This window comes from Maniola hyperantus, chromosome 10 (assembly GCF_902806685.2).
Source record: "Maniola hyperantus chromosome 10, iAphHyp1.2, whole genome shotgun sequence".
Classification (NCBI taxonomy): Eukaryota; Metazoa; Arthropoda; class Insecta; order Lepidoptera; family Nymphalidae; genus Maniola; species Maniola hyperantus.
The window spans coordinates 820,780-843,451 of NC_048545.1; the positions used below are offsets into that span (position 1 = coordinate 820,780).

Consider the following 22,672-nt stretch of genomic DNA (forward strand, 5'->3'; position numbering starts at 1 on the left):
TTTACCTATTACAGTTCATGTGATACCGCCCGCTGACAGACAGACGCACGGACAAACGGACGGATTTAGTAATAGGGTCCGGTGGCACACTTCGGACACGGAACCCTTAAAAGTAAATTTAATAGACGTAGAATAGACCAACAAACAAACACTTTCACATTCATAATAAGTAGCGATTTTTCAGCACTTCACGTTAATTTAGGTTGCAGATCACTGTGCAAATAGCCCACGATATCTTATTTAGGCCGATTGAATTCCTCGATTGAAGATAAGTAGGTAATTTAGCAACTCTATTTCCTGATAGTTACAGGTAGAGCCCATCCGCGTTTGGAGGTGGAAATCGTATGTCGTGGGTTCCGTATCTCCAGAAAAAAGAAACCCTTTAGGATCACTTTGTTATCTGTCTATCTGTATGTCAGACCCTCGAGGGCACACAAAGCCTATAAGTAAGCTACTTTCCGTTGAATAAAGAATCACGAAAAGAAGATAGCAATGGTCTTTTAGCACAAATAAGGCAAAATCCAAAAATTGTGAATTTTGTGGTTCCATGACCAAAAAAAATCTTGTACGATGGGACGGATCCCACGTATTGGCGAGTCTGACTGGCTACTGACCGTTTTTAGGGTTCCGTACATCAAAGGAAAAACGGAACCCTTATGGAACACTTTGTTGTCTGTCTGTCTGTCTGTCTGTTTGTCTGTCTGTCTGTCGGTCTGTCAAGAAACCTACAGGGTACTTTCCCGTTGACCTAGAATCATGAAATTTGCAGAAAGGTAGGTCTTATAGCAGGCATGAGGGGAAAACTCTGAAAACCGTGAATATTGTGCTTATATCACAAGAAAAAATTAAAATGTTTTCAGGAACAAATATTGCTATTTTCAACTTTCAAAGTAAGATTACTATACCAAGTGGGGTATCATAGAAAGGGCTTTACTTGTACATTCTAAAAACCGATTTTTAGTTATTTTTAGGCATAATAGTTTTTGATTTATGGTGCAAAATGGTCGATAAAAAACGATTGTATTACGGAACCCGCAGTGCGCGAGTCTGACTCGCACTTGGCCGTGTTTTATCTTTATTTTTTACTATCATAGCTATTCGTACTTGTAATCTATAGATAAAATATGGCAATAATACTACGCTACGCGTTTATACCTGTGTCATCTAATAAATTAGACCCAATAATTGGTACCTAGATATAATGCGTCCGAACTAATAGAATAGGAAATATTTATTCTGTCGCTCATATAATAATTATGCAGCTTTTGATCTTACTTATTTTATTTAGCAGTTAGGATATTTATTATCAAAAAGGCGGTTTAAATCAAATATCATGATTAGAGTTAAAAGTTTTATTTATTTTAATATTATAATTATTATCAATGAATTCTATAAACAAGCTTAAAACTATATAAAATAAATAAAACTAAAACAAGTTAAATTAAATCTGAAACCTCATCGAGAATCACCGCAGCGAGGCATTCTAACCCAAGATGCTGGCAGCATTGCATTTATTTATAAACACAATAATAATTGAACACAAAAATACGGTCGTAATTTCACTCACTCTACTCATTCAATGGATTTGCTTAAAAACTACGTGAGCTTTTGAAATCCAAATTCAGATTTGTACCTACAGTGAAAACAATCATAAGAAATAATTAACCTAACAACAAACCTACAAATATTTAATAACCTAATAAAATAGTTTACGGTATTTTAGACCAAGCGAGAAAAATCTAAAAATGTATAAACAGATAGTATTAGCAATAAGCAATCGAAAAAATTAATTTCGGTGTTATAAAATTGTATAGTGAATTTTAATTTCATTTATTCATCTGTTCTACAAATATCGAAAACACACGATACCGTAGCCGCCATGTTAATTCGACTGTGACGTCCACATGAATTGAAATGAAAACACCGTTGCTTACCAATCCGTGTGACGTCATGGACAGCTCATGAACCAAAAAAGATGGCAGCAGCGTTTCCGGCCGCGAAATTTGAAATGTAAAATTTAGGATCAAATTAAGACGCTTTTCAAAAAAGCGTAAAGTAGGTACCCCATTTAATAAAAGGACAGGATACCTACACTCAATTATTATTATGATGATGGATGATGATGATGATGAAATTAAATGTCGATATATTTTATCATGAGATTGATTAAATAGATATACCTATCCTAACTTAAGTATTATATAGTAAGTATAATAAATGCTATTCTAAATAATTTTATGGCAGCAGTCTTTAAGATCAGTGATAAAGAAGATAGTAGGTACCGATAGTCCGTCTAATGTACCCTTCGCTGTTTGCTGTACGGAACAAATTCCAAAAACACGAAATAGACACAGCGCGCCACCGTAAGGAATGTCACCCTCACCACCTGGGTGTCTGGTGCACTTTCGACCGTCCGTTGTGCCATATCCTTCTTTCCACGCACATGCTTCTGTGGAACCACTCCCATCGGCGGTGTTCCCACTAGATTACAACATGGGGTTATTCAAGGGGGTGGACCAACAAATTCCTAAAAAGCCGGCAACGCATCGGCTGTTCCTCTGGTGCTGCAAATGTTCATTGGCGGCGGTATGGCATACATCAGGCCCGTTTGCTCGCTATCTCTATTAAAAAAAACTTTAGATGACCTTAAATTTAAGTAGCGTATTCGGATTTAGCCAATCCAGACCTAACGCAGCATTCGAAGAACTTCAAAATCAATTCAAAGTCTTCACTTTTCTTCAATAGGTGTGTTTGTACTCATTGTCAGATTCTTATAAATGCAATTCCAGTTTGTAGGACCCCTATCTCACTGATTCAGCTTTTTGTCTTTCGGAAAGGTACCACGCCAAAACGGCTGCACCTGAAACAAGAAATGTTGGATTTTAGATAAGCACCGGCTTTAAGATAAGGTTACCTACGGCCTAGGTAGGTACCTACTATGGAGGTATGCTATATCCTCCCACCAGAATTTGATAATCACTTGCTTTGACATGAAGAGAAACATCGGACGAAACCTGCATACCTGCGAATTCTCCATAATGTTCTCAAAGGTGGGTGAAATCTGCACATCTGCACTGGCCAGCGCGAGCGTAGCGGATTATGACCTCAACTCTACTCATTCTGAGAGCTCATGTTGCTATTTGCTCCCTTGTTGCTCATACATGGGTTGACCATAATGTGACTTACTCATTAACAGCACCGACCAGGCGTAGAACGTGGCCCTCACAGGTTGGCCGAAATGAGAGCCCCAATGGCATTGACGCCCAGGAACGCGCTGGATCTGCCCAGCATTACGGACAGACACGACGCCATGCCCCTGTAATACGATACACATAATATTAAATATACAACTCTGATCCTCATAAGAAAGCTTCAGTCACTCAGAGGGTCATGGAGAGAGCTAACTTGGAGTTTCTTTACGAAGTCAAATCAGGAATGCGGAAATCTGTAGGAGAACCACAGTAACCGACACAGCTCAAGGAATTGCGACGCTGAAGTTCCAATGGGTAGGCTACCTGCCAAACTTCATGATTCTAGGTCAACGGGAAGTACCACATAGATTTTAATGACAGACACGACAGACAGACAGACAACGAAGTGATTCTGTAAGAGTTCTTTTTTCTTTTTGAGAAACGGAACCCTAAAAATTACCTCAAAGAAGTAGGATACAGCTCCACAAAGTAAACACTCAAAATCCCCATAGAGAGCGCACAGAGGAGGAAGATGAAGAAGAATATCCCTCCAGCTATAGGAACAGCCACCACGTTGAGTAGTACTGCGGCGAGCGCGGACAGCACGATGATGAACAGCATCGCCAGTCTCTTCCTCGAGCCACACGTGAGGGAGAGCACCAGGTTGGCGGAACTGGCTAAAGCGCCGTACGACATGGCGGATATAAGAGAGTTGTTTCTTGTATTGTGTCGTTGCATACTTCTTGGATAACCTGAAAGCGAACAGACGTATTATTAGAGTGGATTCGTTGTGATTTGAAATTAATGACGGACAGCGCCATCTACATGTGGTCTATTTAGCAAACCAATTACTTAATTGAGGTTACTTTAATTTTTTTGTGGCTAGGTAGCTGATGTGCGTGACTTCGTAAGCGTGAATTTAGGTTTTTAAAAAATCCCGTTGGAACTCTTTGATTTTCCGGGATAAAAATGAAGCCTATGTTACTCTCCAGGTCTTAAACTATACCATCAAAAAATCAAGGCCACTGTGATGAAGGACAAACCAATAAACCATTAACAAACACACTTATAGTAGTGATATAACCACAAATTCACGCTTTTCGGATTTTTCCTTTAATTATACTATAAGACCTACCTACGTGCCATTCATGATTTAAGGTCAACAGATAGACGTAACAGACAGTCAGATAGACAGACAGGCAAACAGACAGAAAACGAAACGATCCTATGAGCGTTTTTTTTCCTTTGAGGTATGGAACCCAAAAACACTCAAATAGAATATATTTTTTATTCAAGTTACTTTTATAAGGTACTTTTGAACTAAATAATGTCCTCCTGGTGCTGCAAATGTTCATGGGGACGGCGGTAATCATTTAACATCAGGTGACCCGCCTGCTCGTTCGCTCGCTATCTCTATTAAAAAAAACTCACAGTGCCATTTCCAACAACAACAGCGCTGTCGATGGAGTGGCGGAGGACAGTGCACAGGTTCATGCCGCTCCCGCCGCCGGACTCCAGGACGGAGAACAAGTTGTTCATGATGTACGGCAGCCACAGGATGAAGCCGCTGCCACTGCAGACAAGAGTTGAGTCATACTTTAACAGAGCTGTTGATATTATGCAGAACTTTTTATTTTGCAGAAGAGATTCATTCAATCAATTAATTAATTCCGCTGCGCGATTGCGGTAGAATGACAGCTACAATGTCACGATCGCAATCACCTCTGATTGGTTGACGCTGGCTCACTATTGGCTACAATGCATTGTTGCAACAAGAATAGCACAAATTCAGCCAATCACAACAATTGAGATTGTAATAATGATTGATGCAGGTTTTACGAAATCGCCCTACGGATCACGCGAATCAATTCGTGAAAAATTTAACAAAGTGTTACCGGTGGCTGACGCGGGAAGCATCATTACCATCATCAACCCATATTGCATACATCGCCGACTCACTACCGGGCACGGGTCTCCTCTCGGAGTGACAAGAGTTTAGGCCATAGCCATAGCCTCACTGACGCTGATCAAGTGGGGTTGGCAGACTTCACACACCTTTGAGAACATTATACTCTGGAGCATTGAGCTTTCCGTCACTGTTAAAGCAAGCGATATTTGATTGCTTAAAACATGAGGCTGAGATCTATAGAGCGCACTTTGATTTTGCTCAGACAGGATTGAGTTAAAACGAGACAGATTTAGTGGGAGATATACATCTGTCTCGTTCTAACTCTGTCTTAAGTCTAAGCAAAGTCAGACTCTAACTTTTTGGACCCAGAAGCTTGTCTATATTAACTGGTTATATCATGAGCCCCTCCGTAGATATGTACTCACGTCATGTAAACGATAGTGACGAGGTAGAACAGCTTGAGGGTGACCTTCAGCAATGGCGGCCGGAACAGCGCCGTGGTCTGCTGCCACATCGCCTTCAACATTGACTCCTCACAGGTAGCTTCCTCTGAATCGTCGATGAGCTTCTTCACCTAAAAAGAATCAAGATTTTTTAGTGTTCCGCACCTCAAAAGGGAAAAAGGAACCCTTATTATCACTTCGTTGTCTGTCTGTCCGTCCGTCTGTCCGTCGTGTCTGTCAAGAAAACCTGTAGGGTGCTTCCCGTAGACCTAGAATCATGAAATTCTCTTTCAGGTAGGTATGGAGATTTCCTAACGATGTTTTCCTTCACAGTTAAAGCAAGTGATATTTAATTTCTTAAAACGCACATAATTTTGAAAAGTTAGAGGTTCGTGCCCAGGATCGAACCCCTGATCTCACGTAGGAGGCGGACGTCTTAACCCCTAGGTTATCACGGCTTGTGTAAGTATATTATAACATACTCACTGGAAAATTTTCAGGGCTCTTTCCAGTATTGCACGCGTATATCTTCTTCAGCACCTCCAGAGCTTTTTCGTGCTGTCCTCTGGAGAGGAGGAACTTGGGGCTCTCGTGGAAGAAATGCAGCAAGCAAGCCGTCGCCAAGCAAGGGATGGCCATGACGAGGGCGAGGAGACGCCATGGACGGTAGCTGATTCCCAGGAAGTCGATTGGGTAGGCGAAGCTGAGAGGAAGGATGGGATATGCGATCACTGAAATACGAAATGCATGATTAGTAGAAATGGTAACATCTGACATCAAAGAAGTTCGTGCAGTGGCTACTTTGCTACAATCCAGAGGAGATTAAAAAGATTCCGATGAATTGAAAACCTCCTCTTTTTTGAAGTCAGTTAAAAGACTTGCACTAGAGTAGACCTACAACCTTTCGGATTTCAGTCCGCTCCTTTAAGCGTTGAGCTATTGAGGCTCTAATTTTTACGAATCCGTAGGTACCTCAAAATGAAAAAGGAACCCTTCTAGAATCACTTGGTTGTCTGTCTGCCTGTTTGTCTGTCCATCGGTCCGTCTGTCTGTTTGGTGTGTCTATCAAGAAAACCTATAAGGTACTTCCCATTGACCTAGAATCATGAAATTTGGCAAGTAGTCTTACAGCACAAGTAAAGGGAAAAATCCGGAAACCGTGAAATTGTGGTTACATCACAAAAAAAAATGTGTTCACGAAAAAATTACTTTACTAAACCACGTATATCTCGTAGATGGCACTGTTACCATTAACTTGCAAGTTGTTTTTTTTTTAATTCAGATACAAGTTATACCTTTGACCTTGACCTCTTTCCTGGCGGTAAGTGATGATGCAGTCTAAGATGGAAACTGGCTAACCGGAAGGGGTATGGTAGTTTTTATTAAACCCATGCCCCATTGGTTTCTACACGGCATAGTACCGGAACGCTATATCGCTTGGGGCACGGCTTTGCCGGTAGTGTGGTAGCCACGGCCGAAGCCTCGAACCAGACCAGACCAGAAATTTAGAAATTATAAAATTCCAAACCCCTGCCAGGAAACGAACTCGGGACCTCCCACTAATAAGATCACAGTGCTTGCCACACACCACTGCGCCAGGGAGGTCGTCAAATTATCTTTTACTTAGTGCTAGATGGATTCGACTGCGAACTCACCAGCGACGGTAGCCTGCGAGCACATGAGAGCGCACGTGCAAAGCAGCATAGAGCGTCCTCGCGCGCGCTGCGAGCAGCTCTCTCCAAGAAGTGTGTATGCGCCTGAGTTGCTGGCTGACGTGCTGGAAATGAATGGTTTTTTTTCATCATACCTATTCGAAAAACGAAAACTAGCATAGGGGGTTTAAGTTTTCTCTCTTTTGATTGGTCCGCGTTCATGCTTTACTTAGTATTTGTTTTGTTTTTTTCTCATAGGTAGCGATAAAAAATAGTGTGTGTCACTCGGGGCCAAAATATTTTGTTCTCAGACAGCGTTTATTGAATTCCTCGCTACGTTCAGGATTCTACTAGGCCTAGGCATAAGTCCCGCAAATTGCTATTGCGCTGGAACCATGTCTCATTAACATTGAAATGACGTCATTTTGATGTCAGTCGAAATAAAAATATACCATCAGCTCGAAACTTCAGTCCAGTGCCGACGTCACTAAAATGGTGGCCACGTGCATTATCAATTTGCGGGACATATAGTAAAGAATCCTTCGCTTCGCTCTGAATTTAAAATAACGCCCTCGATGAAACAAAATATCACTTTGGCCCCGAGTGACACAAATAACTATGTTATTATTAGGTCATCTACTTTCAGTGTCAAGAGAAGTAAATAGCTCTGTAGATAAGGAAAGATAACAGCAACATGTGAGATGCTATGACGTACATGTGGAGTCAGTCATTTGTTTAGGCTCTCTGCTGGGAAATACGCTCAAAGTAAATAATGGCTCTAATTATAGCCGGATGTAAAAATAGATAATTTATTGTTGAGAAGTAAGTAGCACCTAAAGTGGGTAATAAATTGGTCGATAAAATGGATCATCCAGTTTCGCTTTTACTTTTACTATAAGGGAACCTCGAATGGCGAGCATAATGGCTTAATTGATTTTAAGATCAGCTTAAAGAACACCTCTAGGGAAGCATTCTTCTAAGCGCCCATAACGGGTCAAGAACAGCTGATCTCATAGGCTTGCAGCTCTAATAGAAGATTCCGCACTGTCGTAGTTCTGGACACTGAATAAACCTGGTCGCTGTTCAGAGAGTGGCCGGTACACATCTACTTTTTTTAATAGAGATAGCGAACAAACGAGCAGGCGTGTCACCTGATGTTAAGTGATTACCGCCGCCTCGCAGGAACTGCCGATGCGTTGCCGGCCTTTTAGGAATTTGTTGGTCCGCCCCTTGAATAACCCTATGTTGTAATCTAGTGGGAACACCGCCGATGGGAGTTGGTTCCACAGTTTGCATGTGCGTGGAAAGAAGGATCTGGCGCAGCCGACGGTCGAAGTGCACCAGACACCCAGGTGGTGAGGGTGAAATTGTTTACTGTGGCGCGCGGTGCGGTTGTAGAAAAAGGAGGGTGGAATGAGGTCAATAAGCTCTTCAGAGCACTCCCCATTATAAAGGCGATAGAACACGCATAGAGAGCTAACGTCTCTGCGGTGCTCCAGGCTTTCCAACGAGCCCGTTAGTTTGGGATCGTCCACAAGTCGAATAGCCCGCCTTTGGATCTGATCAATTGGAATGAGTTGGTACTTACTTGCAAAATGCTATAAATATAGGATAAATATTCTACTCACAAAGTAGAGGACGCCAGCTTGAGGAGAGCCATGATTTCCCAGTTGGGCGCGAAACTGCTGAGTGCAGCGAACACGAACCCCACTGACATGGACAGCATCAGGGTCAAACGCCGACCCTTCGTGTCTGACACGTAACCCCACAATTGGGCACCAAGAACAACCCCTGTGGACAAAATCAAACCAATCAATACTTATAAACGCGAAAGTGTGTCTTACCACACGCCACCGCAAACAATTTCACAAATATAAAAAAAATAGGGCTGTCTAGCGTCAAATGTACTAACATTTGACAAGTATCAGTAGTCGTGAACTATGCCTGTGCTCTGTAGTGAGTCGGTCATGGGTTGATCACGATGATGGCCCGGTGAAACTCACCAATGAGCGGTGTAGCAGTCAACAACGCCCGCTGCTGCATGCTCAGCGCCAGGTCGCACACCGCCGCGGCGACCACGAAGCTGGTGCCAAACAGGTCCATCCCCATGGCTTGTAAGGTCCAACTGCATACTAGCAGCAGACCGAAGTTGTATTTGCCGAAACCTTGAAAAAATACTCATTTTTAGGCTACCGTTCCTCAAAAGAAAAAACGGAACCCTTATAGGATCACTTTGTTGTTTGTCTGTCAAACCTACAGGGTACTTCCCGTTGAGCTAGAATCATGAAATTTTGCAGGTAGGTAGGACTTATAGCAGACATATGGGAAAAAATCTGAAAACCGTGAATTTGTGGTTACATCACACAAAAAAAATGTGGTCATGAACTAATAATTAGTGTTTCCAATTTTCAAAGTAAGATAACTATATCAAGTGGGGTATCATATGAAAGGGCTTCACTCGTGCATTCCAAAACAGATTTTTATTTATTTTTACGCATTATAGTTTCTAATTTATCGTGCAAAATGTCAAAAAAATACGACTGCAGTAGGGAACCCTCGGTGCGCGAGTCTGCCTCGCCCTTGGCCAGTTTTTGAGTCTAGCGCATAAACACAGTCAAAGCAAAACATTACACTGACCTGTAGCGTCAAGCGCATCTTCGATGTCCGCTGCATATTTCAGTGGCTGACATTGCTTTTCCGCCTCGATTTTCTTATCACTTTTCCCCAATTTCAGATGCATTCTCGAAATTAACGAGTATAAAAGCGTCTAAAAAAAATATCACACTTGTTTATTTTATCTAATTAATTACGTAGGTAGGTACTAGCTAGAGACGTTTATTAGATGTTTTTTTCATTATCACTAGACACAAATTTCCTGTTAGAAGAAAAGGGGTTTTAGGCCATAGCCCAACAAACTGGCCAGGATTGGCAGACTTTACACACCAGTTAAAAACATTATGGAGGACTCTTAGGCCTTCAAAAAATTTAAAGCGCGTCCCAGGGACGGGAAAAAAATGAATTCTTTCGGGGTGGGTGGCTAGTTTTCACTAATATTATCAAAAATATAGTAGAATGAGTAGATTTCCCATCTAAAGGGGTATTGCTGCCAGCATCTTGGGTACAATGCCTTGCTGCAGTGGTCTCGATGAGGTTTTAGAATTAGTTTTATTTATTTTAGTTTTAATTTAAATTTAAGTTTATTTTATAGAATTTTTAATTATTATTATAGTTATTTGGTTAAATAAAAAAGTAGGAGTAGTCTAAATCAATATTGAAATGTAAATTTATTATAGTTATTTAGATCCGACTTTCCTTCTATATCTCGTGATAATTTTGTTTTGTTTTTGCAGTTTTCTGCCATTTTTAACCAATTAAAAAAGGGACTTCAACCGTATTTTCTTTTAATTAACACCAAGTATTACAGTGGAAAATTAGTAGTGATATACAGAATAGAATTGTGTACATATTAAAAAATGAAAATATATACAGTAAGAATTAAAAAATAATTAAAAAATAGTGATGACATAAATAATAGTGATGATATATAAATATAAATGTAAATAAGTATTATGTATGAGTTTTGTCTTTTTGATTCTATTAAAATATTGTATATACTGAATATTATAATAAAATGTAATTGCATGTAATGTTTTCAGTAAATAAAGGCTATATTATTATATTATTATTATTATTACAGTAGTAATAGCCTAATGATTTAGACGTAAGCTTCCTATTCCGGGGGTCGGGGGTACGATCCCGGGCACGCACCTCTAACATTTCGGAGTTATATTAAATATCACTCGCTTAATAACGGTGAAGGAAAACATCGTGAGGGAATCTGCATGCCTGAGAGTTCTCCATATTGTTGTCAAAGGTGCGTGAAGTCTGCCAATCCGCACTTGGTCAGCGTAGCGGACTATTGCCTAAGCCTTTCTCATTCTGAGAGGAGATCCGTATCGCCGATGGGTTGATCATGAAGATAAAATTAGAAATTAACATTTCAAACCTACCTTAACTCAGGTAAACCCTAAATTTTAAACAATAGGTAGGTAATTATAAACATAAAATAAACTATTAATTTCTTTCACTCAGTCTTATGTGTTCAGTCTAGCTGTAATTGTTTTTCTACGGCAATTAGAAGTTATCTAGATGTTTTATCTTTATATACTGAAATCGGAAGACGTCATTACCTGGAGATCTAGTGAGAACTAGGCGCCGCTCGCGGTTTTGAGTGTTTACTTAATTATTACCAGTGTCTGGCCGATCAGCTTCAGCCATCTTCGGCCAAACTTTCGGCTGCAGGCAAAATGAGCCGAAGCTTTGGCCGATGCCAAAGGTTTCCTGCAAATGCCGAAAATGAACGAACTTATACGACTGCGCGAGAGAAACAACGAAAACTACTGTTTTATTATTTTTTAGGCAATATTGAACAGTATTTACTAGGGTTATTTTACTTATTAGACCTCCGGTTTCAGCCAAAAGTTTGGCAATAGCAAATTAATCAGCCTTCGGTTCAGTCAGAAATATTCAGTCTAAAATGTGTATTTTATCTTGATGGTTCAATTTTCTTTAAATCCTTCCTTGGGTCCTAAGAATAAATCCAACCGAAGGATATCTTTTGTTCACCAATCGTCGTAGGTATAAGGTGTCCCACAGATGGGACTAAAAATAAAAGATTGAGTTTGATTAAAGTAGGCAAGGTAAATATTACGTTTTTATTAAAAAAATAAAACTAACAAAAATTAAAGTCTTCGAGATTAATAATAATAATCAGTTTTACTTTTTCAACAGTCATCATTTCAAAAATAAAAAATTTAACATTTATTCTTTAGTGACCAAGGATATTTTAATATTCTGATCATAATTTTTGCTTCATAACGAGTATGTCAGTTTTAAGTTTAATAAATCAGTAACTTTTTTTGGTCAAGTCACTAGTGTTGCCAGTCTAAACGTCGGGTCTGCTAAACTAAGACAATAAAATATTGTATTACCTCAGTGATATTATACAAACGGCCTTGTCCAGTCCCTCAGCGAGCTATGGAGAGGGCTATGTTAGGAGTTTCCTTGAGGGACAAGATCAGAAATGAGGAGATGCGCAAGAGAACCAAGGTCACTGACATAGCCCAAACTATTAGCAAGCTGAAGTGGCAGTGGGCAGGTCATGCCTGTCGTAGAGGCGATGGCCGTTGGAGCCGGAAAGTCCTTGAGTGGAGACCGCGTTTAAGCAAGCGTAGTGTGGCACGCCCTCCAGCACGATGGACCGATGATATAAAGAGGCTGGCGGGAAGTGGCTGGATGAGGAAGGCTGAGGACCGGGTGTGGTGGCGCTCTTTAGGGAAGGCCTATGTCCAACAGTGGACGTCCACAGGCTGATGATGATGATGATGAAGTGATATTATCTATTTATTCATATCTAAATATATAAAAGGAAAAGGTGACTGACTGACTGATTGGCTCTATCAACACACAGCTCAAACTACTGGACGGATCGGGCTGAAATTTGGCATGCAGATAGCTACATAATATTATTATCGCGTAGACATCCGCTAAGAAAGGATTTTTGAAAATTCAACCCCTAAGGGGGTAAAATAGGGGTTTGAAATTTGTATAGTCCACGCGGATGAAGTCGCGGGCATAAGCTAGTAAATAATAAAATTTAATTTTTATCAAAATAATATGATGCACGTACTGTAGGTATCATTTTTTTTTTTAATATCTTATTAGAACGGCAGTGCCACTTACACTAACTAAATAATTAATAATAAATTTAAATACAAATAAAGGTACAAGAAAAAAGACATAAAATCATGATCACTAGCAATTATACTTGCAGAAACTATGTGCAAGTGGCTTACAGGTTTGCAAGCCACTTGCGCAGTGTAAACTCTCGCAGCAAGTCAATCGAGTGCAAGTGCAACAGTGCAAGTGGTACTCAAGCTTCTGCAAGTTTTATTACTAGGTCAACACTTCGCTTTATGGCGCGAAATTTTACATCATCTTAATTTATTATGAACAAAAATTTCCTTAAGAGCCAAAAATATTTATAAATAAGTGTGACCTATGCTATAGTACGATAACGTACCTACCTTAATCGTCATATTTCACAACCACAGAATAAGAAGGTTCCTACTAAAAATCTCTTACGAAAGATGTCGTAGCGGTCAATTGCCTCATTCATTTTTATTTTTATTCGGATACAGGTTAGCCCTTGACTGCAATCTCACCTGGTGGTAAGTGACGATGCAGTCTAAGATAGAAGCGGGCTAACCTAGAAGGGGTATGGCAGATTTTAATAAACCCCTTTGGTTTCTACACGGCATCGTACCGGAACGCTAAATCGCTTGGCGGCGCGGCTTTTCTGGTAACCGGTCGAAGCCTCCCACCAGACCAGACCAGAAATTTAGAAATTATAAAATTCCAAATCCCTGCGAGGAATCGAACCCTTGGGAGGTCCCTACTAATAAGACCACAGCGCTTACCACTGCGGCAGGGAGATCGTCAAAACGGTAACAGAAGGGCTCTTATTTCTTGCGCAAAGGACCAGCCTGGCTGGTTAGCGTGGATTATCGTCACCATTCCACGCGGGTTACATTTAAATCGGGATTTTAATTCGATCTGATGTGTTAAATACAGGGACAGTCTGATTTTCAGCATGTCACTTATACAGCAATGATTTGCTGGTAGATTTGAATACAGCAATGCGGTGGTGTGTCTATCGCTCCCAGCGTGAGACCCTGGATTCAAGACCCTACCAAGACCACGAGGCCGCCAGGACGGAAGGTCTTCCGACAAAGCTTAAAAACCAGTACCGTAGAAGCGCTCTTCCCAGCGCCCATACCGAGTAAGTAGGCCGCGCTTCGAAGCCAGTATACCCACGATTGGCTTTCAGTCAACCAGAGAAGACCCCTGCTGCTGTAATATCTTTAGCATCCAAAGGCTGTAACGCTTACTGATGTATAACTAGACATCTGCGCGGCATGTAGCTTCTACCATTTCTTAACCTATTTTGAGTTCTGTGTTTCTAAATTTATGTTAAAAAACACGTTAGTTAGACCGAAACGGACATTAAATAAATTACTTCTGTTTGAATAAAATTAAATTGAAAAATATTTTAGTCAAAGGGATACATCTTGCGCACAAGTGTTCTTTATCGTGCGATAGAGGCCAGTTATCTAGAACAGTGTTGCAGTGAACCCTGGATCTTATGTTGTATCTTGGATATGGATTATTTCTGCTGCTTCTCATCTAAGAGTAGGTAAGTGACTTACTTTCGGAAGACCTGACTTTAGCTATTTAAATATTACTCTAGGTATAAAAATGTACTGAATATCTATAATATAAAAATGAATCACTAAATGTGTTGCTTATCGCAAATCTCGAGAACAGCTGAACCGATTTCGCTAATTCTTTTTTTATAATATTCCTTGAAGTACGAGGATGGTTCTTACGGAGAGAAAAAATTAATTCAACATCCCCCTCAATTTTCTAAACTCCACCCGAGCGAAGCTTCAGCAAGTTATTCTATAAAAAATTATACGATACTTAGGCAATTTCGGTGAAATAATTACCTAAATGTTTGGTACCTATATAGTTTTTTGTAATCTTAGACAAAGTCAAAGTCAAATAATTTATTCAAAGTAGTTACTATTGTACACTTTTTTGATAGTCAAATGTTGGATTTTTAAGATGATGTAAATTAACATTTTAACATTTTTTTATCAAGCAACTTTTTCAAGAAAGTCTAACTAATAACCTCAGTAACTGAGAGATGATTCAAACAATTTGAATCGCCATTAATCTGGGGAGGACAGATGGACATGTCTTTCTGCCTCTGAGTAGGTATAATAGGATGACTGTTGTAAGGTGGATATAGGTACACAATAAGCTTTTATTTATTTATTTATATACTAGCTTATGCTCGCGACTTCATCCGCGTGGAATACTTAAATTTCAAACCCCTATTCCTCCCCCTTAGGGGTTGAGTTTTCAAAAATACTTTCTTAGCGGATGCCTACGTCATAATAGCTATCTGCATGCCAAATTTCAGCCCGATACGTCCAGTAGTTTGAGCTGTGCGTTGATAGATCAGTCAGTCACCTTTTCCTTTTATATATTTAGATTTAAGCTTTTATTTATTTATTTATTATTTTAAGGTGGATATAGGTACACAATAAGCTTTTACGAACGCTGGGGCCTAGAGATCATTCGGCTCAATTTTTTAAACCTTTCTGTGTCTCATAAAATAATTTTTGCACAGACAGATTTCCTCTTGTTTATTAAGCCTATGGATTTCCCGCACAGATTTTCTTTTACATCTAGATAGCAACGTCATTGTTTTGCGAAATTATTATCTTCTGACGTCATTATCTCACTATTTACTGTTTATTTTACATTTCCCGACTTCTAAAATTAGACTGTGCTGTGATAGCCTAGTGGTTGGGACGTCCGCCTTTTAATCGGAGGTCGGGGTACGATCCCGGGCACGCACCTCTAACTTTTCGGAGTTATGTGCGTTTTAATTAATTAAATATCACTTGCTATACCGGTGAAGGAAAACATCGTGAGGAAACCTGCATGCCTGAGAGTTCTCGATAATGTTCTCAAATGTGTGTGAAGTCTACCAATCCGCACATGGCCAACGTGGTAGACTATTACCAAAACCCTTCTCAGTCTGAGAGGAGACCCGTGCTCTGTAGTGAGCCGGGCGATGGGTCGATCATGATGATGATGAAAATTAGACTAAGTACTACTTAGTTTATTCAGAGATAATAATATATTAACTTGTTAATATATTATCTGTGGTTTAGTTTACTTCGCGACCCATGCGTGTTCGTGTATATTTAGATGACAAATATAGTTAAATACCTATGTACACTACAGTAGATGGGGTGTTTGTTATATTTATCTAGCAAATAACTAATGAGCTGATAGTAATGATTGTGTTTATGCTTCCTATTGTTATTTCCCACGACGGAAAGATACCGTAGACGGGTACCTACCTAAAAATAGACACATAGATCTAAATATATAAAAAGAAAAGCTGACTGACTAACTTATCTAACAACGCACAGTTCAAACAACTAGACGAATCGGGCTGAAAGGTATGCAGATAGATATTATTATGACGTAGAAAGGATTTTTGAAAATTCAACCCCTAGAGGGCTAAAATAGGGGTTTGCGCGAACGAAGTCGGTTGCGAGCATAAGCGTTTTCTAATAAAAATAACATTTGTGTGTTCGTGAGCTATGCGATTGCCCATTAGTTATCCGATTGAGTTGAAACTTTGTACAGTTGTTGTTGACACTTGCGTGAGGGTTTCTGACATACTACCATCAACGTTGGTGGCGCGCCAAACGGCGACGCGACGGCTTATAATAAAATTGCAGTTTCCACTTCTAAATTTTCCATGATCAAGATCATAATAGGTATGATATGAGATGAGGCCATTGTAAATAAGAAAAACAAAAAACAGTTTCGAAATCCATTCTAAATCAATTGTCAACTTGCAACATCAGATTAATGCACAATGCTCACAGACAGAATGGAGCGGCGCTGCTGCCGCGGCTTCTGGTTTTTATGAATTTATTGCTTACTTTGACTTCACTTTCACATTTACATTCCATGTCACTTTTTGATGACTTTCTTCTATTTTTCTCTACAATGCATTGTTGCAACAAGAATATAATGAATTCAGTGAATCACACTAATTGATATTGTAATAATGCAGCTTGTCTGACCAATTCTTTTTGCTTCGATCAAGTCAGACTATGTTTTTTTTAAATGTTGCTGGCGTTATTTTTACCCGACTGCGGCGAAGCCCATAAATGTGACCGAAGTACTCGAGGGTCCTCCGTAGACAGCTGATGTTAGGCACACTCATTTTTATTTTTAGTTTACTTAGTTTATTCATTTTGATATACGGTTGAAATTGTTATAGTGGAAACTAGCTTATGTCCGTGACTTGGTTCGCCTGGACTACACAAATTTTGAACCAATTTTACTCTAAAATTGCAGTCCGATCCGTCCAGTAGTTTGAGCTGTGCGTTGACCGATCAGTCAGTCAGTCAGTCACTTTTTCGTTTTATATATTTAGATGAGCGTGTTCTAGCGGCTCTAGCCAACCAGCCGATTCTCGCCCACTCATCGTACTGTGACTCTACTCGCCATCACTTGCCCTGCCTCGACTCCACTCGCCGTCACCCGATGCGATCGGTCTGCGTTGGCCCTAATAACCTAGGCATAGAAAATAGGTTGCTCTAATCTCACCTAATCTAATAATCACACAAGTAGTCATGAAGTCCTCAGCATCCGATATATCCGGCCGATTCAATATATCTTTTTAAATCAGTATTTTTATATGTATGTGAAAAAGTGTTTGCGTGCCAAGCACTTATTGTATGTCCTACGAGTCTACAAAATAGAATAATTATTGGTACGTCTACGAATTACGAAATGAAATTGGAAAGGTAAGTACGTAACATGTTTTTGGCATAAAGGATAGCCTAGTGGTTAAGACTTCAATTCAATTCAATTCAATTCTCTTTATTGCGAATTTGGGTTAGTTTACTACTTCGGCCTTCTATTTGGGGGGTCCGCGGTTCAATTTCGGGCATGCCTCTCTAACTTTACTCAATGTAATATTACTTGCTTTAACGGCGAAAAAAACCTACATCATCATCATCATCATGGTCAACCCATCGCCGGCTCACTACAGAGCACGGGTCTAACAGAGTGAAAAGGATGTGCGGATTGCTAGACTTCACACAGCTTTGAGAACATTATGGAGAACTCTCAGTTAAAGCAAGTGATATTTAATTACTTAGCGCGTGTTAGTTATTAGAACTAACACCGAAGACCCGATCCGCAGATCTTCTAATTTTTAGGATCGGAGAAGGAACAATGAAAACAACGTACTTCAGCGGAGAGTGTGTAACGGTTTTATTTTGACGTTTCGTATATACTACTTCTTGACCATAGACTAATTTTAGGCATAATCTACATGATAGTTCCGATAGGCAGTGAACGCACTATCAACATAATATAAGAAGCGTTAACAGCACATAACTCCGAAAAGTTAGAGGTGCATGCCCGAGATCGAACCTCCAACCTCCGATTCGAAGGCGGACGTCCTAACCACTGCCTAGTGGTATCACAGCAAACCTACATGCCTGAGAGCAAAGGTGTGTAAATTCTGCTGATCCGCAGTTGGCCAGCGTGATGGACTCCGGTGACGGATCCTTCTCTGAAAGGAGTCGGTCGCAAATCAGGAGCAAGTCGTGATCAGTAGTGGGCAATATTAAAATAAATGCGGGTTTGAAGGTTAGCGACTGAATTACTTAGTGGTATTGGGCAGGTCATGTCTGTCGCAGACTTAGTAGATTTTTTTTGGAATTATTAGAGAACGTAGGTATATCAACTCATACTTATCTTTAGTTTTAACTCACAGAGAATTCAACTCCTAGAGTACGCATATACAAGGTTTTACATGAAAACAAAATCGTAAAATGTTGTCGGGGGACAACCCACCATGGGCCCACCAACCTCGCGGCTATGTGGGCCGAAACGCGGGAGGGCGCCCGTTCGGTACTTGCTCGGTGGCTCTTTCCCGGGGCGCCTTCTGGACTCCCTACAAATTCTTTCTTTTCTGTCCTTGTCCCTAGTTGGTCTTTCTCCCCTTTCTGGGGCAGACGTACACAACACGCAGATCCCCGCGTGCCCCGCGGTCCGGATCCTTCCTCAAGCACCCACTGGTCCACGATCACGGTCGTTGGCGTTGGCGGGGGACAGGGGAGAATGTTTTGTTGTGATTGGTGGACTTAAAAGTCACGTAATCAAAACAATGGGCGGAATTTAAAAAAAAAAAAAAAAAAAAAAATGAGGGTACCGAACGGGCGTGGGCCGACTTTTATGCACAGCAAGTGCCTACGCTTGGCGATCAGGGGTGTTCGGCTATTAGGCGTCTATATAGGTAGGTCCCGTCTGTGTTTTAACTTTACCTAATCAATTATCATCAACATTAATTACTATTGACAATCAGAAAGTGTAGAATGGTATGGCTTTGAATAACAACTATAGTTCGCGACAGGTCGAGATGGCAAATTAGGGAGGGAGGGAACACCCCGCATACCCACATTGCCCCCGAGCTAACCCGGTGCGGGCGAGCGCGGGTGACGTGCGGATCGACCCCTATCTCATACCCCCATTGCCATCTCGACCTGTCGCGTACTATACCCATCTTCATCATCACCTTGCTTTATTTTTCCGGGCGGCAACTGTACGTAAATAAAATGTAAATAACGTTATCGCATCTAGATTGTCGACCCCCTACGGCAAACCGTGTAAATAAACAAACACACGCACTTGTGAGCCTGCGCGAACATTGAGGCCGATCCACACCTGCGCGCGCGCACGAACCGTGCACAAAACGCGCACAATTAGAACATAACATGGAAGTGCGTGCCCACAAATAGCTTGTGGACGGTTCGTTAATATACAGGGCCGACATTGTTTTAAAAAATCGGCCAAGTGCGAGTCAGACTTGCACACGAAGGGTTTCGTACCATCGTACAAAAAATCACACTTTTTTTATTTTTTATTTCCATGGTGGCCATTTTGAAATGTTTATTAGGTATTTGTTGTTATAGCGGCAATAGAAATACACATTCTGTGAAGACTTCAGCTCTCTACCTATTACGGTTCACACGATAAGTACAGTCCGCGGAACTCTGAAAACGTTTAAAACGAGTGTTTTGAACATGTTTCTTATTTTATTAAACGTTTTTAAACCGTTTTAAATATGTTTTAAATAAAAATGTTTTTAGGTGCTTTTTCTCAAACTTGCTAGTATGTTGCACTTATAAAATGTGTTTTTGGCAGTGATTACAACAAATGGTATACGCGTTCACGACACACACGTGCGCACAGACAGTGACGCTTCTATAGATGTTCGATTCCCGTTGTGTGCACGGTTCGCGCGCGCGCGTAGGTGTGGATGCACCTTGCGTTATCAGTGCTGGAACATCGTAGCGGAACATTCCGCGATGTGAATTTATTTTTATCTTTGTTTACGCAAAAAGTTACTATGTAACTACTTATTACTACGTAAGTAATCACCTGTTCACCTGGTGGGGGGTATCACCTCAAAATACTACGTTTTCTAGCGAAATAGAAATGTTTTTGGAAGCTTTTCTTTAATTGAAAACTAGCTGATGCCCGCGCCTTCGTCGGCGTGGAATTAGGTTTTTTAAAAATCCCGTGGGAACGCTTTAATTTTCCGAGATTAAAAGTAGCCTATGTCCTTCCCTGGGATATAAGCTACTGTACCAAATTTTATCATAATCGGTTGAACGGTTGGGCCGTGAAAAGCTAGCAGACAGACAGACAGACACACTTTCGCATTTATAATATTAGTATGGATGTTACAGCAAAGCTATTTATAAGTAGGTACACTATAACTACAACAGGTACGCGTAAAGTATTGTAGGTACTTTATAATATTGACAATAGCAACATGGAGTCACACGAGTAGATAAGATGAGGGGAAGCTTCACACTCGCTCACGCACACCACGACGTGTCACGGCCGCTCCGTTTGCGCCCAGTTCGATGGCAATTTGGCAAACGGCGGCAAACGGAGCGTCCGTGACACGTCGTGGTGTGCGTGAGCTGTGCTTGAGTGAGTGAACCTACAGCCAGCCGCTAGTATGAAGCTTCCCCTCTGTGATGGAGTCATGGACTGACAGTATCAGTACAAGTTTATTGCACTGATAACTGGGAATATAAATAGTACATCAAGTATGAGAAAAGGGTGCTTAAGTTATCTGGCTTTATCATGCACTAATTACGCCATTAATTGAAATGTCTTTAATTCATATTTATTTAGGGCTCCGTACACCCAATATTGGTTCTGTTAGACCCCACTAGATTTGAGAACACCATTTTGACCGAGCCACGACCGAGCGAAGTGGTCTCTATTTTGTTTTAAAAGCAATGGAGATTTTTGGAAATTGGAAAAACAGTTCACAAATCCCCTATTAGGAGCTCTGTAGAGAGTGCCAGTGGGGATTTGTGGAAGAAAAGTTCACAAATCCCCATTGATGGGGATTGTCAATGTGGATTAGTGGAACAATCCTCCGATTCTACTTGGGGAAATTTGTCTGTCTGTCAGAGCCTCATAACTTCTGAATTGATGCATATTACTTTTGATTCTCAAATAATATGTAACGGAGCACGGGTCTCCTCTCCGGTCTGGTTTGGCCACCACGCCTGGCGAAGTGTGAATTGGCAGATACTTGTAAAATACAGTTAGGTACCTACTTACGTAGATTTTACTTGTCATTCATTAAAAACATCGTCTAAGCCAGGAAGGTTTCTTATCCATAATTCTTAATTTCATGTCACTTTCCTTCCAAAGCTAGAGGCTTTACTAGAGGAATTAGAGAGAGAACTAAAGAGTGTCATAAGTCGAAACTAAATCTGAGAGAATTGGGGCCGATTCTCTTGTACACAATCTCTAAACTAAACTAAATTAACAGGTCTAAATATGGTGCTATCCTTTTCCGCAAGCGACATTATGACATGGATAGCAATAGATTAGACGTGTCATTTTAGTTTTGTTTAGAGATTGTGTACAAGAGTTAGTTTTGTAAAATAAGCGTCGATTTAAAAAAAATCTGCGGAACCATTTCGAACATTAAATTTGTAGTTGCTTTTTTTATTGCTTACAATAAATAAGTAATTAACTAGCAAATATTTATTTAAAAGGAACATTATGAACTACAATATGATGGAAACTACTTTGTTTGTCATTTTTCAAATATATTTTTATGGTTTGTTACCTACTTAGTTAAGTTAAAAAAAATGAAAACTCAGGATACTGTACGCCAGTGAGACGCCCCCTGAAAGTAATTCTGCTAGAAATATCCTGTTTCAAGTTTTATTTTATCTGTTAACTAAGTATAGCATAATTTAGAATTTCAGCTAGAAAATGCAAAATTTCGAATTGCTAATCAAAAAAACATGGAATTCTCGATTTTAAAATGGTTTTTTAGTTGAGACGGCGGGCACAGACTTGGTCATAGATAAAACAGATACCTATCTTGAAATAACGAAGCTAGAGTAGAGGTAACAAGAAGAAGTAAGTAAGTATAAAAGAATAGAAGTTGATGATTGATTGCCGTCCCACTTTCATTGAAGCGGTTATTTGCCGGTCATTTCATTGTCCATGTATTTCGACGCTTAAAAATTTGAAGAAAAAAAAATATTTTTCGGGGACCCCACTTTTTTGGATGTAACATAGTGTCGGATCAATTTTATCCGTATAAATTGGAGCCTATGTCACCCGGGCCATAATAACGAATTGATTGACACCTCATTCATTAAAATTGGTCCAGTAGTTTAGCTGCTACAAACACACAAAATAGTTACAAACATACATGCATACATACATTTTTTTTAAAGAATATTTGTCAAGTTAATT

The 22,672-nt window shown here is 40.2% G+C and overlaps 1 protein-coding gene across 1 annotated transcript; it reads right to left on the minus strand.

Annotated features, from left to right (window-relative positions):
* Positions 1 to 1,354: 1,354 nt before the first annotated feature.
* LOC117985983 (synaptic vesicle glycoprotein 2C-like) lies at positions 1,355 to 11,327 on the minus strand. The gene is given in 14 exon segments (XM_034972784.2): positions 1,355 to 2,833; positions 2,835 to 2,860; positions 3,187 to 3,226; positions 3,229 to 3,316; positions 3,652 to 3,893; positions 3,896 to 3,943; positions 4,623 to 4,764; positions 5,526 to 5,674; positions 6,030 to 6,274; positions 7,199 to 7,320; positions 8,824 to 8,986; positions 9,199 to 9,360; positions 9,833 to 9,962; positions 11,206 to 11,327. Coding segments are annotated over 13 exon segments (1,557 nt in total). The 5' UTR covers positions 9,936 to 9,962; positions 11,206 to 11,327; the 3' UTR covers positions 1,355 to 2,806.
* Between the last annotated feature and the right edge of the window lie 11,345 nt (positions 11,328 to 22,672).